The 19350-nt window shown below is 40.8% G+C and overlaps 1 protein-coding gene across 1 annotated transcript in view; it reads left to right on the top strand.

Moving 5' to 3' along the window:
* Positions 1-426: 426 nt before the first annotated feature.
* CDS1 (CDP-diacylglycerol synthase 1) overlaps positions 427-19350 on the top strand; it is a 70476-nt gene continuing 51552 nt past the window's right edge. Inside the window, exons 1-2 of the mRNA XM_007074817.3 lie at positions 427-748; positions 18047-18174. Coding sequence (XP_007074879.2) covers positions 632-748; positions 18047-18174 — 245 coding nt within the window. The 5' untranslated portion in view covers positions 427-631. The remainder of the gene's footprint in view (positions 749-18046; positions 18175-19350) is intronic.

Here is a 19350-nt window from a genome sequence, read left to right as displayed (position 1 = left end):
GGGGGGGAGGCCGTGACGTCACCTCTCCGCCACGGAGGCGGGGCTGTGGGAACCGCAGTGCAGCGCAGAGGGGCGGGGCGGGGCGGGGCCTGCGGCGCGTGACCTGGCTGCGGGAGGCAGGAACCCCGAGAAAAGGTGTAGGGGGGCCGGGACCAGCAGCCTCCTGAGTCCGGGGGCGGGGCGGGGAGTGCCCGGGCTGAGGCGGCTGGCGTCCGATGGAGTGCTAAAGCGGGTCACGCTTCCTCCTTCCCTCCCCGCCCCTTCTTCTCCTCCCACCTGGGCCTCGGCGTGGAGACGCGCACCTGGCAACCGGCTGCCGTGCTCCGCCGCGTCCCCGCCTCCTCCGCTCGGGCCCGGTGCCCCGAGCCCGACCCCGGCCCCCGGCGCTCGTCTCTCCGCCGGCGCCGCGCTCGCTGGAGGCGGCCTCGAGCGCTCGCTCGTTGATGCCGTTTTGGGGGTGACCCGACGCGGCGGCGGCGCCTCCATGGTGGGGGCGTGTTAGTGGCCGCGGCTCTGTCGGACGTCGAGTGCGCGGCTGCGGGGTAGCCGAGCAGCCCGTCAGTGAGACGCCGCGCGCGTTTCGGGTTTCGGGGCGCTGGAGGAGGCCGCCACGGCCGCGCGGGAGCGGGAGATGTTGGAGCTGAGGCACCGGGGAGGCTGCCCTGGCCCCGGGGGAGCGGTGGCGCCGCCACCCCGCGAGGGAGAGGCGGCCGGCGGCGACCACGAAACCGAGAGCACCAGTGACAAAGTAAGTGGAGCCGCGAGAGGCGCACACCTGCGCCCGGGTTGGGTCCTGGTTTGGGCCGGGACACCTGGGAGCAAGGGTGGGGCCCGAGGAATGTGTGGGGAAGCTGCAGGCTGCCCGCCGCGCCTTCCTCCGGCCTGGCAGTATTTTCTCCTTCCTCCAGTGGGGTCGGGAACCCGGACGCCAGAGCCGGTGCGTTTCCCAGGATGGCCACGACCGCTGCCCAGGATAGCTGGATGATTCGACTTGACTACAATTTAGTTTCTTCCCGTGCCAGTCCCCTTCTTGGCGTCTGAAGCCGACGCTGGAGTTAGCTGGAACCTGCCACCTTAGGAGGTGCAGATTTCTAGTAGCTGCCACCTAACGCCTCTTCTCGATAGGGGAACAAAGTTAGGAAGGACTAAAGACGTGCACCTTCGTTTCTAACATGTCATTGGATCCTGGCGCTGGAGGCTTGGCCTGTTGAGCTCCTCCATTAGCACTGTTTCGTTTCCTGTGCCCTTTCTCTGCATGATAGATTGGGAGGGGGGGTGTTGGGGGTGTGTGTATCATACTCGTGACACGGTTGTAATCCTCCAGCTTCTTTAGAGTCCCAAGACAGTGCAGCTCTTCTAGTGGATTTCATTTGACCTGATACGGTAATTCATGAGGACTTTTAACTCGCATTCTATTTAAAGGTAGCAAAAGAGTCAAAGCTCAGCGTATTCCTTAATACAGTGGTCCAAGTAGGAATTTTGGGAAAACAAAGCACTTTTATGACCTTTTAGACTAGGTGGTTTAGGAAATTGGGCCAGAGAATAGATTGCTTCCCAAAATCTGTTTAGACAATTCCATTGTATTTTAGAAGCTCAAAGCTCTTGAACTATTCCTAGAGGCATTCTTTTTTAGAAGCAAGCATCGCAGTTTGAATTACAGAAGTGAAATAAATGGATTGCCCAAGGTCAAATCAGTGGCCTTTTGGAAGTAGAAGTGTTTCCTGATACCCTTTCTTCTGGTTTGTCCTGTTGCGGAGACCCACTGGGCAGTTCTGATTTGTGGAGGGTTCCACCTGCAACTTGATGTTGGTGAACTTGATGTAACTCAAGTTACAAGGCCTTGGTAGGAACATCACAGGATATCATGAAATAATAACTTTAACAGTGATTTTACGAATGAAACCTTAGAATCAGTGGGATGACAGATCTTTTTATTTTCTACCTTTGATAGCAGGTAGAGAGTCTGTGATAGAACGTATGTGTCAAGGAATTACACAAAATATAACTGTTTTCAGTTACTGAAGGTTGGTGTTACAAAGCTAGAAACAGTGGGCTGAGAATAGTCTGTGAAAACTGCCTTGGAAACTAGACCAAAAATAGAATTAATTAGGTTGGGGTTTGTTTTGTTTTAGCACTGGTATAGTTTAGGATCAAGGAAATACCAGCTTCGCCATGTTGACTTCCTTAACCAGCATAAGCTAACAAGCTTTTAATAAAAGAAAACATGTTCAGGAAGCCATGCATAAAATAACTTTCGAATTAATTTAGTTTCTTAACACCCTAATGTATTTAAAATGGAAACTACTGTGGTTTGATTTGATCATTAGAACTGTTGTCTCTATCTATGACTGGGTTACCTTACTGCATACTCACTTATTTATTTATAAACACTGCACTATTGGTTTTCATTAATATGTACCCAGCTGGATTTCGTTTTTTGAGAGTAGATGTTGCCATATGCAACTCATTCTGTCAAGATTCCTTAGGCAAGGATGAGCATTTTCAAACTGTCTAAAATATTGCTGCACTTTTAGAGTTTATCACGAGGAACTCTTGACTGGGCAAGCCCTGAGACATTGAACTCTATCCTCTATCTGTTCTTTATTATCAGGGTGTATGCTTGAATGCACCTGTCTTTCCAGGTCAAGGGCTGTTTTAAAAATAGCTTACACATCAGAGGCGGGTTAATATTTGGTCTATTTAAACTGTTATAAATCTTTTCTCTGTTCAAGTTGAAGTAAAGGCGGAACTCTTGGGGAAATAATGAAGTATTATTATATTCTGCTGTTACAGTACACCCCTAAGTCATTTGTAATGGTGTTGTTAACATGCCTTTCTCATTGTTCAGGACCTGGAGACATGCTGGGAGAAGGATCCTGTGCTCCAGAGAGTTAGCAAGTGAAAAAGTGTGTCTTACCTGCAGGGGAGTGTTTCCAGTTGTTAAAATACTGGAGTAATACTTAAAAGATGACAAGACCGCCCCCTCAAGGAACCTCCCAGCAGACACATGAGTTAGATTTATTAGAAATATGAACAAGGCTAATTGCGAGCACAGAGGGCATAGTTGCACTCTCCATGGGACAACTGGAAGAGCTTTAAAGAGGAGATGAGGGTTGAGCCTGGAATGAAAAGATGCCTGGGGACGCACCAGGTGTGCAAGCATTGGGGCAGGGCATTCTAGGCAGAGGGCATGAGGAAACTGTTTCTTGAGTCAGCATTGCAGGCACTGAGAACTGGAAATAGTTTGATGATCCTGGAACATAAACTGTGTATGTTTGGGAGGTGCGGCTGGGAGCTTGAAAGTCTTGTGAAGGAGGTTAGGCTTTATTTTATGGACTCTGGGAAGTAACTGGAGGGTTTTTGCAGAGGCATTAGCTAATCACTGCAGCAGCAGCCTGGAAAAAGCATTAGAAACAGGAGATACCTGTTGCAAAGAAACCAGATAGGCGTGTATTGCAAATGTGATAGATGTGAAGTGACAGGGCTTGTAGTAGGTCTGGTAGGGGCAGGGAAATAAGGGTTGAGAGAGAAAGTATATTTTAGATAATGATTGTGGGACCTAGACTAGGGTGATCAGAGTTAAGAGTAATACAGGAAGAACCTGCTGGCAGGTACACTTTGATCCATAACTTAAGAGGCTTTAGGGGAAGAAGCAAAATTTTGGGAGTAGTTTTGCAGGTTGGGAGTTGGCATGAGTGAATTGGGTTGTGCAAGGTTCGTCATTCTCTAAAATAGAGGTGATTCGGGGCGCCTGGGTGGCTCAGTCGGTTGAGCATCCAACTTCAGCTCAGGTTATGATCTCACGGCTTGTGAGTTCGAGCCCCACGTCAGGCTCTGGGCTGACAGCTCGGAGCCTGGAGCCTGCTTCTGAGTCTGTGTTTCCCTCTCTCTCTGCCCCTCCCCTGCTCATGCTCTGTCTCTGTCGCAAAAATAAATAAACATTACCAAAAAAAATTAAAAAAAATAAAATAGAGGTGATTCAAGGTAGTGATGGAAACTGAAATGAAAAGTTCGGGTCTGGAAATGTCAACTTTTGATTGGAATATAAGAGGGGAGAAAACTGAAAACAGAACCTTGGGAGGTGCCCATGTATAGAGCAGAGTTGTATATATAGGAAGGGAACCAAGATAATGAGGTCCTGGGGGCTCAAGGAAGGATATCTCATCAATAGTATTTAGGAATGAAGAGGAGGCATGGAACAGAGAGTTTAGCAGAAGGTCCTAGAAGCTAGGTTTTAGGTTGAAGAATGTGAGAGGTAGAGTACTGGTGGTTATTGTTAGAAAGTGCCATTGAAGGGGCATACAGGATAGCAGTTAGAGAAGACATTCAAGTGAAAATCTCCTTTTTCAGGGGCACCTGGATAACTCAGTCGGTTTAGTGTCAGACTGCAGCTAAGGTCATGATCTTGCAGTTTGTGAGTTTGAGTCCCACATCCGGCTGTTTGCTGTCAGCACAGAGCCTGCTTCAGACCCTCTGTCCCCCTCTCTCTGCCCCTCCCCTGCATGTGCTCTCTCTCTCTCTCAAAAATAAACAAACATAAAAAAATTTTTAATTAGAAAAATCTCCTTTTTCAAAGGAGGGAAGATAGATATTTGTATGAAAGAAGTCAAATGAGAGTCAAGATGCTGATGAGGATGGGCAGGCTTTAGAACAGAAACAGATGGGTGTGAAGAATACAGATTAGAGTATCCAAGGAAAGGAAAGAAGGAATGGAGGGTGGATGCAAAAACATTTTGAAAAGCAGAAGAGAGTAGATTAAAATGTTTGATGCTTTCACTTTTCTCAGTAAAGTAGGGTCTGAGAACCATATAGCTTCAAGGGATTTTAGAAACAATTTAGTTCAACCCAATCTATATATACATAATATACTTATAATATAGATAATAAACTTGCTCTAGAGTGTGGTTGTTATTGCCCAGAATAACCTGGAGCAAGCAGCAGAGCTGGAACTAGAAGTCCTTGCTGACTAGGACCTGTTGGGAGTTTATTTTAGAGAGTATGATGTGAAATGACCAAGAGGCAACCAATAGAATTATCACCAGTGAAGATTCAGTTGAGGGGCACCTGGGTGATCCAGTCAGTTAAGTGTCCAACTTCGGCCCAGGTCAAGAGGTTGGTGAATTTGAGCCCTGCATGGAACTCTGCTGACAGCTCAGAGCCTGGAGCCAGCTTTGGATTCTGTGTCTCCCTCTCTCTCTGCCCCTGCCTTGCTCATACTCTCTCTTTCTCTCTCTCAAAAATGAATAAACATTAAAAAAGTTCTATAAAAAGATGATTCAGTTGAACTAAAATAACACAAATTTGTTATTTGTACCAAATTAGCATAGTTCTTAAGTCAGTAGTAGTAATAGTCATAATAGTTGATACTTGTAGACTGGTTTAGAGTTCACAGAGTACTTTTACATTATTGAGGAGGAAGACTTTCCTCTGACCTTCAGGGTCCTTCTAGCTGGACTAAGAATGAAATTGACACAAGACAGATTAGTAGGAGGAGCACCTGGGTGGCTCAGTTGGTGATGCATCGGACTATGGCTCAGGTCATGATCTCATGATTCATGGGGTTGAGCCTTGCATTCCTCTATGCACTGATAGTGTGGAGCCTTCTTGGGATTCTCTCTCCCTCTCTCTGTCCCTCCCCTGCTTGCATGCTACCCCTTTCATAAATCAATCAATCAATCAATCAATCAATCTTAAAAAAAAGATTAATGGGAGAAAATAAAATTTAATTTTATATGTCCAGGGAAGCAAGACAGACATGGAAATTCCAAAGACAGGCAACATGAGGTATGTAAGGAGAAGGGGGTGTATAAGGAGAAAGGGGGTAGGGATCTGGAGTTTCAGAGGGAAGAAATACAGTTCACAGGAGGATGAAGAAAAGCAAATGTTGGCAAACAAATGTTTGCTGGGCCTCTGAGAAACAATAGGACATGGAGGACTTTGATCAAACAGGCCTTGCTCGGCTCCTCTGTATCATACCTAGTTCATAGTATAATGTAGCTATCTATGGTGATAGCTCTCTACCTGAAGCAGGGCTTCCTTCTATCTAAATTCTTTTTAGGCAGTTGGAGTGGGGGGAGGCAAAGAACTTTTTCTGAATCTGCTGGGTTTTGATTGCTTTTAATTCAAAATAATCTTCCTGCCAAAGTGGCTCATCTTGGGGCTGCCTGCTCTTGGCCCCTATAACGTCTTACCTTACTTACTTGCACCTCACAACAGTTATATATGTGTTAGGAGTAGCCCCATTCAATAGCTGAGAATAAGAAAGGCACTGAGTGTGATTTCAGCCTGGGAATGCCAGGTCAGGAATGCCAATGGAATGAGCAAATCATCGAGGCCAGATTGAAGTGGCTGACCACACGTTAGGGTAGGCAGGGAAGTGGACTGAAGAGCAAAGTACGTTATTGAAGCTCTGGATGGATTGAGAGGGATTGAGCAGTTGGAAGTCAAGCTAAGAGCTGATTTCCTAGACCAAAGTGAGAGAGAGGGGTGCACATGGAAGTCATGGCTAGTAAAGAGGGGCACATGTGGAATAGAGGGCTGGGGGACAAGGTAGGGCTGCTACCTTGGTACAGATTTTGGTTTGTGAGGTTGGGTGAAACGATCTGGTCAGTTAATTTCTGTCCTTCCCTATTTCAGATGTGTGTAGTTTCTTTCATAAACAACTATAGTTGTTTTTTTTTTTTTTTTTTTAATTTTTAGTTTTGGAACTTGTGTTTCTATAAATTCATCATTTTACCACACTTCATGATGGGTTTGTCTTAGGATCACCTGTAGGTGTAATAAACATTTTTTCTTTTTCTTTTTTTTTCATTTAAATCTAGGCTGTTAATAAATACTAGTATTTAGATCTAGACATCTAGAATACTGTTGAGATTGATACTCCCCAGTTGTTGATCAATTATTAGTCAGTATTACCACCTAAATAATTGTTCATGGTTCTATTATCATTTGCAGCATATTCGTTTTATTTAACAACATATTTTGAATGCAGGCTTCCCAAATATTACCAACCTACGAATTGATAACACTAAGACAAAGGTGAGTTTATGGGTTCCCATGTTGAGGGAGAACAGCACCTGAACAGAGCTTTGACAGAGTCATGGAGTGGGAAAGGTTAGGTTGGATTTTAGTGAGAATCGGCAGTTTGACTTAATGCAGGTCTTTCAATGCAAGGACTTGTTTGGGACTGAGTAAAGACAAAAATAACAGTTTGGGGTTGTTGGCAGTAGCCACACAAGGATTTTAAGACAAGGGTTCAAAGAATCTTAGGAAGAAACTTGTTGATGCTTCCCATTAAAGAGTTAATGTGTCTTTCAGAAGGTCTTTTGGTGAACAGTGAACTGTAAATCAAGTGTCAGGAATAGTAAAGTTTTGCTAATGTAGACAGTCACATTTTATTTTATTTTATTTTTTAATGTTTATTTATTTTTGAGACAGAGAGAGACAGAGCATGAACGGGGGAGGGTCAGAGAGAGAGAGAGGGAGACACAGAATCCGAAACAGGCTCCAGGCTCTGAGCTGTCAGCACAGAGCCCGACGCGGGGCTCAAACTCACAGACCGCGAGATCATGACCTGAGCTGAAGTCGACTGAGCCACCCAGGGGCCTGACAGTCACATTTTAAAGTCATGTTAATGTAGGTAGTAAACTGTGTGGAGGTGAGGGTGGGTAGTTTGTTCTCATACCTTTAAATGATGTGTGCTATTCTTGGGACATCCCATATGAGTTTTTCCTTATTGTTTTGTGATCTTGACTTTCAACAGTTTATTTTCTTAATATTTTGAGAAATTTTACCATAGGATGTCCTCAGCTATATCAGGCTTTGGATGTGTACTGCAGTGGACTTTTTGAGGCAAACAATATTTTGTTTGGCACAGATGTCCTAGGGAAATGTAGCACAATTTAAAGTAATACTCTGGAAAATTATCTCCTAGAGAAAAATTAGGATGTATACATGTAAAGTATGATAATCCTTCATGTTTATATATGTGCATTTTTGTAAAGCAGACTTTCCTCTGTTTCTTCATGGATAGCACAGCTAAATACAAAGGTTTTTTTCTGCTTGTTTTTCTTTAACTGTTTTGTGGTTGGGAATGTCTTTTTAAAAAAATACAGGTTTTGATTTAGTATAAGGAAAGTATCTCACTTAAGAATTTGTATACCAGATGTATTTTGTGAGGCTTGGCTTCCTTCTGTGCATTTAGTAAATACTTGTTGGATGCCTGTTTGGGGTTCTGATTAAATGTCACCTTTTTTGTGGCTCTTTGTACCTTTGAAAAAGGGGTGAGGCCAGGATTTGTCTGTTGCTCAACAACTAATTGTAGAATATACTGATTTCTTGGACTGTGGACTTCAATCGTATGGAATAAAGGTAGTAAAGTAATCATAGTTTGCAAAATACTCACTTGTACATAATGCGAATTTCGATCTCTTAACAATTGTGTAGACAAGGGAAATAGCCTTGAGCAAAGCTAAATTCCTTTCCCAAGGTCACACAGTGTTAAGACCTAGGATTTACCCTAAATTTTCTGTCTAAAAAAACATAAAGGAGAAATTAGGTATGTGGTCCTAAATTTAAAAATTAATTAAAATATTTACTTAGGAACTTTTTTACTCTTACTACTTTCTGTGATTTTTGAACTAATTTGGCCTTTCTGAATTTGGTTAGAATCTTTTAGCTCAAAATCTATAGTTCTGTGATTTTACTCACATTGATTTTTGAACTAATTTGGCCTTTCTGAATTTGGTTAGACTCTTTTAGCTCAAAATCTATAATTCTGTGATTTTACTCCAGCACCTGGATTTAACTCACACAAAATAGTTTTTAGTGTTTCCTCACTTATTTTGTGATTGATTAGGAGAAGAAATCATTTGTTTTTATTTTATAGCTGTTTACACTTTGATTCATTTAGTTGGGAAATGTTTCAGAACCTATTTAATGAGAATGACATCACATTTTGAGTGACTCCAGAAAAGGAACTAATTTCATTAGCAATCCATTGGTTGTTGGTCACATGCCAAGTTTAGTTATTTTTCTAAGCATTTACTAATTTTCTTATCCACGGGGAGAGGTCAAAGTTGTTTTTCATGTCATGTCATTGAATGTTTGTTTGCTTAAGACTCAGAACTATCTGCGTTGTGAACTTTCTTTTAAATATAAAATTGAAATGCACCGAAAAGGAGAAACAAGAGTCCAGTCCAATGTGAGGAGCTCCTAGCTATAGAAATTTCAAGTTCCTTTTTGCTAATGTGGTGGTTAAGGGAACCAGCGATACTTTTCTGTTCCTGGCTATGCTTGCAATTCCCTTTATTTGCCAGGATCCATGGCCAGCTGTTTAAGAGCTTTATGTAGGTCTGATGAAGCCAATCTGACTTCTTCATCTGTCTGGCCCAGGTGGGACCAAACCTTGGCAGTTAAGATTGGGCTCAATGCCACGTTTCTATTCCAAGCAGGTTATTTGAAGACAGTGTGGTGCTGTGGGGCAGCAAATGTTTATTAAGCCTACCGGGGGCTTAACATTTTACCTTGAAATGCAGAAATCCAGATCTGGAAAACAAAATTGGACTCCTGTCTCTTTCAGGGTTTTGGTTTTTATTTTCTTTTCACCTACTTACTGTGTTTGTACATGAACTGTTTCTGTGTTGTCTTTGAACAACTCTGGGACACCATTCATGTAGGGCTTAATGTAGATGGTGTCGCCTGGAATTCTACAGGTGGTGGTACTACTTATAAAATTGTTATAAATAAATATAGTATCGGTACGAAAGTATCATGATACAAGGAACCCCTTAGGCACATGGCTAATCATACCTTGAATTTTGTATTCAATATTTTCTTCTCTTGATAGGTTTATAAGATATTTGTATCCCCAGTGTATTGTTTAGTTTTGAATTTTTTCCTAGCTTTTTATTATAAAAGTGTCTAATAATGTAGAAAAGTTAAAAGGCTAGTATGGTGATCATCCATAGAGTCAGCACTTAGATTTAACAACTGTTAAGATTTTTGACAGATTTGCTTTATCTTGCCATATATGCAAATATTCTGTTAATGAACCATTTGAAAATAAACTGCAGACGTCATGGCCCTTCACTCCTGATACTAAATCATGCATGTCTTAAAGACATTCTCCTTTGTAACCACAATACCATTATCATATCTAAAAAAATTAATAACTTTCTTGACTAAAAGGGATCCATATTCATATTTTCCCTTTTGGTGCCAAAATGTCTATTGAAGATTCCCCTCTTCCTTCCCCCCTCAAACCAGGATCCAGTCAAGGTTCACATATTGTAGAAAATATCCAAGGACAGGTTTAAGCACTCTTAGTGCATATACTTGTTTTTCCCTCCAAAAGGCAAGAAGAGCTGTAAGCATTATTTTTCTTAGCCATGAAAGAGTGATGTCCCTTTGGAGAGCTCAGCACTACTATATGATCTCAGATAAAATGCAAATTTGTGGTGACAGTAATATTCCACATTTGAATACAACTCCTCAGATTTCTAAGTTATTTTGTATTATCCCATGGATTTCATCTTCAGGGATCTTTATTCCTAATTTGGAATTTAACACTCATATAACTGAAACCATAAGATCTAGTACAATTTTAATGTATAATAGAGTTGGGTGTCATTGGGGAAAAATCAGAATGAGCCAAAAATTTAGCAAACACTTAAAACAGGCCTGGAAACTAGATCAGATTTGAATATTGTAGGTAGCATTATAGGACTGGCAAAAAATAGAGTAACAGTACTGCAGATTGGGAGAATCAGCTTGATTCCGTTTGGAGATGACTGGTCACCATTTACTCAGGACACACTCGCTGAGCTCCTGGTTACAGGCATGGCAGTGGCGGACAAGACTCTGGTGGGCGAACCCAAAACCTAACTGTGTCCTGTAAACTGTGGCAGACCTAGGCTGCCTGAGGGACATGCAGGAGCTACACCACTGCTCTGAGGGGCTATGAATTTAGTTGTTGGTTGCTGCTCTGCCAAATCACCACAAGTCTATCTTCCAGTTTCGGACATCAGAAGTTCAAAATGGGTCTCCCTAGGCCCAAATTGAGGCATTGGCAGGGCTGTGTTCCTTCTGGAGGCTCTAGGGGAAAATCTGTTTCCCTGCCTTTTCTAGCTTCTAGAGGCTGCCTGCATGCCTTGGCTCATGGTCTCTTCCTCTGTCTTCAAAGTCAGCATCACTGAGACCTCTTGTTTCTGTCATCACATCTCTGACTCTCCTCTCTTGCTTCTAAGGAACCTTGTGATTATATGAAACTCACCTGAATAATCCAGGCTAATCTCCCCATCTCAAGGTCAGCTGAGTAGCGAATTTAGTTCTGTTACTTTAATTCACCTTTGCATTGTGACATATTCACAGGTTCCTCAAGACATGGACATACTTGGGCACCCTTATTAGGCTTTTGATAGGCTCCCTGAAGAAAGGTTTTCTAGAAGTGATATCAAAGCTGAGACCTTTGGGATAAACAGACACTAGCCAGCAAAGCCAGGCTCAGAGGAGGGAAGCACGTTACAAGAGCAAAATGTCATGAGAATAAAACTGTTCATTCTGGGCATGCAGGAAGTTCAGTTCTGCAGAGCATGAAGTGGCATGGTGGGCATGCCGAGAGCCCTGGCTGGAGAATACGAGGCAGTTGGATCTGAGCAGTGGGAAGTTCCTGGAAGATTTTAAATGGATGATTGACATAATCAGATTTGCCTTTTACTAAGGCATTTTATGTGCTGCTGATGCACATTGGGTTTTCTCTGATCCCAGCATTGGGATGTACTAAATAGTGTAACACCTGATCAGAATAGTATGGCTGTGCATTGGAGCATACAATCACCTTTTTCTTTCAGTGGGGGACTAGAACAGGGCTGCAAAGATTTGGAGGACCAGTCTTTTCCTTTTCAATTCAAAATTAGAAAAGGCAAAGAGGCTTTATCGATCATAATAAGTTCAGGATAGGACCATAGAACCGATCACTGAGATAATCAGATTTTTGTAGAATATAAAGTCCTCTGACTGTTCATCTTCGTCACAGAGGTCTTGAAGACCCTGGTACCCCACTCTTAGGTCACAGTACTGCTGACTCACTAGGAAATAAGTTGATTTAGTCTCCCTCCCAAGCACAGATAGAGGCAATTTTGTCCAGTGTTCACTTCTTGTCCTGGGAGAAAGCAAAGGAAATCCGTGTGTTTATGGACAAATGGAGGAACGGAGAGAAAATGCTGAAATCGGGAATATAACCTAATGTTATTTCAAGTAAAAACTGTTCAGCTTCAAGATTTTTAAAAGGCCTCCTCCTTTTATGCACAGAGCTCTGTGTCCTTTTGCTTGGTTGCAGTTTTAATGCTAACTAGTACAGGGATCACCATGAACCTCAGGGGACCAATAGTGGAGAAGCTGACCCTGACTGACTCACTTTTTAGGGGATCTGATATAAAAAGGTTGGAAGCTTTGAGTGATTTAATACATTATCCTTTGTTGAATTCTAAACTGCTTACTTACCTTCATTAGAGACTTTGGAACCATGATCTTGAGTAGACCGGAGCCCATTCTCTTGTTCCTGTCTTTTCAGTCCCCAGTATTGGGAAGTACCTCAGTTCTCTTTCCCTGACTACTGGTTCACCTGTGGTCTTCAGGAGTCATCATGATCTATAAATGACATACACTAAACCATACTGACACTGCAACATTTTGTAAGTTTTGACATACCCATGTATCTGTGAATTCATCACTATAATCAAGATTATAAACATATCCATCACCACCAAAAGTTTACTTCTGCCCTTTTGTGATTCCCCCCTCACCTCCAGGTAACTACTGTGCTGCTTTCTAGCACTTCAGATGAGTTTGTATTTTCTAAAATGTTTGTATAAATTGAATTCTATGCATATGTGTATGCATATAAACATATGTATGTACATTTTTATCTGGCTTTTTTACTCAGTGTAAATTATTTTGATAGTCACCCATATTATTCCTTTATATGATATAGCCCAACCTGTTCTTTTCCCTGTTGGACATTTGAATTATTTCCAGTTTGGAAATATTACAAATCAAGCTACTGTGAACATCTGATGTACAGTCTTTGTGTGGATATATACTTTCATTCCTCTTGGGCAGATGCCTAGGAGTGGAATGACTGCATCATGTGATGGATGTATATTTAACTTTTTTATTTTTTATTATTTTTTTTAACGTTTATTTATTTTTGAGACAGAGACAGAGCATGAACAGGGGAGGGGCAGAGAGAGAGGGAGACACAGAATCTGAAACAGGCTCCAGGCTCTGAGCTGTCAGCACAGAGCCCAACGCGGGGCTTGAACTCATGGACCATGAGATCATGACCTGAGCCGAAGTCGGACGCTTAACCGACCGAGCCACCCAGGCGCCCCTGTATATTTAACTTTTTAAGAAACTGTCAAACTATTTTACAAAGTGGTTTTACCATTTTACATTCTTGCCAGCAGTGCATGAGAGTTTCAGTTTCTCCACATTTTCTCTATCAGTTTGGTATTGTTTTTAAATTTAGCCATGCTCATAGATGCATAGTAGTGTTGTATGTGGTTTTCACTTGCATTTCCCTAATAACTAATGATGTTGAACATTTTCATCTGTGTATCGCCTTTGGTGTATTGGCTATTCAGGTATTTTGCCCATGTATTTTGAGTGGATTTTTTAAAATTAAATTTTGAATTATTTATATATTCTGGATGCAAGACTTTTACTAGATAATGTGATTTGCAAATATCTTTTTCTAGTCTATGGCTTGTTTTCTTGCTCACCTAGTAGTGTCTTTTGAAAAGCAGAAAGTTTTAATTTTGTTGAAGTTCTGTTTGTCAATTTTATCCTTTATAGATCACACTTTCATTGTTATATTTAAGAAATCTTTGCCTAACCCAAGTTCTCAAAGATATGTACGTTTTATAGTTTTATGTAAATGTCTGTGATCTATTTTGAATTAATTTTTGTAAGTGATATGAGATATAAAGCAAAGTTCTTTGTGTTCCCTTTTTAACATATGGATATACAGTTCTAGCATCATATTGAATTACCTTTCAACTTTGTTGAAAATCAGTTGACTGTATGTGTGGATTTATTTCTGGACTCCTTATTCTGTTCCATTGATCATTTTTTCTATTATGCCCATACAACAGCTTGATTACAGCTTTATAATAACTCTTAAGTCTTTCAACTTTGTTCTTTTTCCATGCTGCTTAGGCTCTTCTAGGTCATTTGCCTTTTCATGTAAATCTTAGAATCAGCCTGTACATGTCTACAAAGAAAAAAATGCCTATTGAGATGTTTATTGGGATTGTACTGAATCTGTGGATCAACTTGGGGGAGAATTGTCCTTTTAATTTCCCTCCTGTGTGGTTTCAAATCAAAGCTATATTGCTTAGAGCTGTGTAAACATGGGCACTTAACCTTTTGGATCCTAATTTTTTTCACCTAGAAAATGGAAATGATTATTTACCTACCTCTGTGGTAATGTGAGGGCTGTTAAATAAGTCCATATTTTTAAAGTGTTTTGCTCTTATTTTCTAAGTATACTTTTACCGTAGGAATTGGATTTACAAGATAATAAACTTATTTCTTTGACTTTTATCCATCATTTCTCAGACATATTTTCTTTTAAAAAAAATTTTTTTTCTTAACGTTTATTTATTTTTGAGACAGGGAGAGACAGAGCATGAACGGGGAGGGTCAGAGAGAGGGAGACACAGAATCTGAAGCAGGCTCCGGGCTCTGAGCTGTCAGCGCAGAGCCCGACGTGGGGCTAGAACTCACAGACCGCGAGATCATAACCTGAGCCGAAGTCGGCCGCTTAACCCACTGAGCCACCCAGGCGCCCCTCTCAGACATATTTTCATTAACGTTTAATATTTGGAAAATAGTAGTTCTGCATAGTCCGAAGCCTTCATTTTATGTAAATAAGTGCAATGAGGTCTCAAGCATGGTAACTTGGCCAAAACTACTCAACTAGCAAGAACAGATGAGAACTTATTTTAATCTTAAATGTTAGCGTGAGTTGACAGACTCAATTCATTCAACACATATTCATGTAGTGTTTCATAAAAGCCAGCCACTGGGCAAGTTCCTTTGCTGACCTCTTAGGATTTGAGAGTGAGGCCAGTGAATGGTATTTCCTCTTCTCACAAAGCCTGTGGACTACTGGAAAATAAAGACAAGCAAACAGTTTTGATGTAAACTAATATGTAAAAATTAGAGGAACTGTGGAAGCACAGTTGAAGAACAGCTAACCTGGAGCTGGAGGTGAGCAAAGACGTTTTCAAAGGAAATAACCTGGAAGCTGAGGTCACAGGCTGAGGGGACAGTAGCTAGATGTGGAGATGGGAACTGGGATGAGAGCAAGAGAGAAAGTGTGCAGTTTGTACTTTGTACATAGAACAAACATCTGCATTCAAGAGAGTATGGCACTGTGAAAACTGGGGAGTCACCAAAGAGGGGCTGGAAGAGCAGGGTCTCATCATGAAGAACAGTAAAAGCAATGCTAAGTAGTTTGGCTTTGTCCCGGTGGCCTCAGGCTGCAGAGTGGTAAAATCAGATTTGCAATTTAGAAAGATTATTTTTATGTTGAAATGAATTTGAGAGGCAGGATAGAGGGCAGGGGGATGAGCTATGTGAGAGGGGATGATGTTCAGCAAGGACAGAGCAGTGGGTGAGGATGGAGATGGGAAAAGATGAGTGACGGGCTTGCTCCTAACTGAATGGGTTTCCAATATTTGAGTAGCATAGCTCTAAAATATCATTATTTTGGAATCATCTTTTATTCTTTAGTTATTAGAATGGAATCGAAAAAGCCTAGTTAAATCTTCAGAGTTTCATTTTCAGTTTCTTTAAGGTATATAAAATAGAAATCAGAAGCTTAATTAATAAAAATAAAAGCAGGGCAGCTATCTTGAGAGTGGGGGGGGGGTGCAGTTGTGGCGCATCACCATTATTGCCAAGTAGACTTTAAGGTAGCTTGCTGAGAGCTTTGTGTTTGGAAGAGCACAGTTTGAGTTCTAGTCCAATGCTTTTAATTTACGAGGAAACCAAAGGCTGGGTTTCTTGTATTTTCTTTCTTTAATTTTTTAAATGTTTTTTACATTTATTTTTGAGAGAGAGAGAGAGACAAAGCATGAACAGGGGAGGGGCAGGGAGAGATGGAAACACAGAATCCAAAGTAGGTTCCAGGCTCTGAGCTGTCAGCATAGAGCCCTACATGGGGCTTGAACTCGTGAACTGTGAGATCATGACCTGAGCTGAAGTTGGCTGCTTAACCGACTGAGCCACCCAAGTGCCCCCAAAGGCTGAGTTTCTTAACCAAAGGGTCAAGTGATTTGCCTTTCATCACAGTAATAGAGTAGAGGTGGAATTAGTGCTGGCAACTTCTGATTCCTAGTCTAGTGCTGTTTTGCAACATGGCGATGTTGCCTTAGGGAGCCAGGTCCATTAATCACCATCTCTACCACCACTCACACCACACCTACAACACTCTGGGTTATTGAAGTTTAAAAAAAAGGGTGGTAGGGAAATGGAAAAGAGAAGTGATGTGTTCCATCATTCTAGATGTCAAGGACCTGCTGGCATGTCAGACTGGCAGCAGTGCCCTGACATTTTCAGGGGTTGTTCTGTCTGGTGGGTTATAGTCATCAACATCTCTGTTTAAGCTGCTTTGAGGACAACTGACTCGGTGTCGCAGTGGGAATTCAGCATGTCTATTTCATTTGTTATTTTTGGTATGATGACACATTTAATTTAATAATTGTTTAATAAGAAAGTTAGAGTTAGTAAATAAAAAGTTTATTATTGCTTTACAAAACCTGTGAAAGTGTTCTCCCGAGGCTAAAATTTTATTTGGTAAGCTACTTAATGAGGAATTGAAAGACTTGATTCAATCATAATAATAGCTTCCTACTTCTTTGACTTTACTGAGTCCTTGGTGTTATATTAAATGCTTCCATTCTTTGGATGAAGAAACCGGTAAAAGGGGTGATGACGTTTACCAAAACTTGGTTGCTAGTAAGGGCTCAGTTCGGTTTGAGATTCTGGAACATTCTGAATTCCTAGGCACTCATTCCTTGGATCACTTCTGGCCCAAGGTTCTGCTCAGTGTTCTTTCTGCTTATATTCACCTGTAAATATTCCCTTTCCTCCAGCCCAGTTCAGCACCTTTGCCTCAGTTTCACCCTCTGTAAACCACTCTCCCAAAGCACATGTACGTGTAGCACTCTTTACTCGAGGTTGCTGGGGGTGGAGGGTGGTGGGTGTGGGAGAGGGGAGGACATAGGGGTGGAGACACATTAGAGCTGAATCAACAGCTTTAAAACAATGTTTGATAGATCTGCTCTTAAAATTCCTTGGTCACTCAAACCCTCGAAATTCCACAGTGACCACCTTTGTCAAAGGCTAGAGCATATACACACAGCTCCTGTACATGTGTTCTTAAAGGTCAGTTTGCATTTTAAATAACTTTATAAAAAATATTACCATCAAATAAAATGCTTTTGATCATAGTTTATGTATCCATAAAACAGGTTATAATGTCTGTTTGACCTGCTTCACTGAGGTTGTCTCTTGAGGATCTAATAAAAACGAAGGAAGTGAAAATGGCATATATGCATATATATATATATATATATATATATATATGCACGCCAGTGTAAGGCACTCTTTTGTTGATGGCTTTGATTGTAATCAAAAGGAAACTGTGCAGTTGATCGGAATTAACATGTTCTCTCAGTTAAGTAGCAAAACAACCAACATTTGACTCTTGTTGGTAGGTTTCTGATTTAAATAATATAGGAGCTTCTATTTGTGTCTTTTGGTTAAATTAATCCTTTATATTGATAGATTTTAGCAAAGATGATCAAACTTTCTAACAGGAAGTACAATAGTGCTTGGTTATTCAAAGTTCTTTTTTTGTTTCAAGTTATGTAACTGAGATTTGACACACTGAGCAATAAGTTAAGTACCTTGGCAAGCATGTACTCTTTTCGTTTTTCAATTTTGCAAAGTGATTTTCGTTTTTCTTTAATTTTAGGAAACAGATATTGATGATAGATATGGAGATTTGGATTCCAGAACCGATTCTGATATTCCAGAAATTCCACCATCCTCAGATAGAACCCCTGAGATCCTCAAGAAAGCTCTGTCTGGTTTATCTTCCAGGTATGATTAGGTGAAGATGACTATAATGGGTGCTCAGGAGAAGTTGTGCGGTTATGCCGGTTGATGTAATAAATCTCACTTTTTCACAGTTTTGGAACTGTGAAAGAGAGGGCTTATACTTTTTCACCAGATATGCGGCATGGTACTAAATGCTTGTTGTATATTCTTTCATTTAATCCTTACAGTCCTGGGAAGTGTGAGAAAACCAAATCTCAGAGGTTATCTGATGAAGGTTACAGAGCTAGGAAGGTGTAGACCCGAGACTCTTGTCCTAGTTTTGTCAGATTGCTCAAGCCGCTGATCCATTTACCACATCAGGTAGCCTTTCCTGGTATTGGAACGTCTAATAAAGAAAATTCCATATTCTCTGTTCCCTGTTGTTCAAATGCCAGACATAAATAGGTCATTCTTTTTCTTTTACTGAGCTTAAATTATCACCCCAAACTCCACAACCCTTTTATCATTTTATGTTTGCTATATTTTTTAATGTTTGATCACCATAAGATTCAGCAACTTTTATATTGCCCTCCGTTGTATACTTTAGTAATATGAATTATAAAAGTTACAAAAGCAAAATAAATGTAAGCTTTATCCAGATTAATGTGTGAAATCTTAAATGTTGGTATAGAACAGTGTTTTTCCAGCTTTTTGATTGTGACACAGTAAAAGACATATTTTACACCACATCCCAAGAGAAACAGAAATGTATATTTTAACTGTTGCAAAAATGTTATGAAGCAATTCTTGCTATTGTGTGTGATACCCTCTGATTTCTTTTGATACTGTTCTATATTATGGAACAAAACGGCTAGTTGTGACTTACTAAATTGGTTTTACTACCTGTAAGTCATAACAGAAAACACTGGTTAGTCATATCTAATAAATGTAATACAAATTTTTCTGTTTTTTAATTTCTAAGAGATAACCATATTAGAATAAATTGATTCAAACAAATTTTCATATTTTTTAACCAATAGAATAACTTTTTGCTGTCCATTATTGAAAACATGATTATTATTTTTATAGTTCTTGATCCTAGTTTTTCTGACCTCATTCACACATATACATTTGCTTTAAAATCTTATCAGGTCTATTTCAACTCTGAAATTATTTTTAAAATCTTTTTAACGTTTGTTTATATTTGAGAAACAGAGCATAAGTAGGGGAAGGGTGGAG

Source organism: Panthera tigris, chromosome B1 (assembly GCF_018350195.1).
Source record: "Panthera tigris isolate Pti1 chromosome B1, P.tigris_Pti1_mat1.1, whole genome shotgun sequence".
Taxonomy (NCBI): Eukaryota; Metazoa; Chordata; class Mammalia; order Carnivora; family Felidae; genus Panthera; species Panthera tigris.
This window is presented reverse-complemented; position numbering and strand designations above follow the sequence as displayed.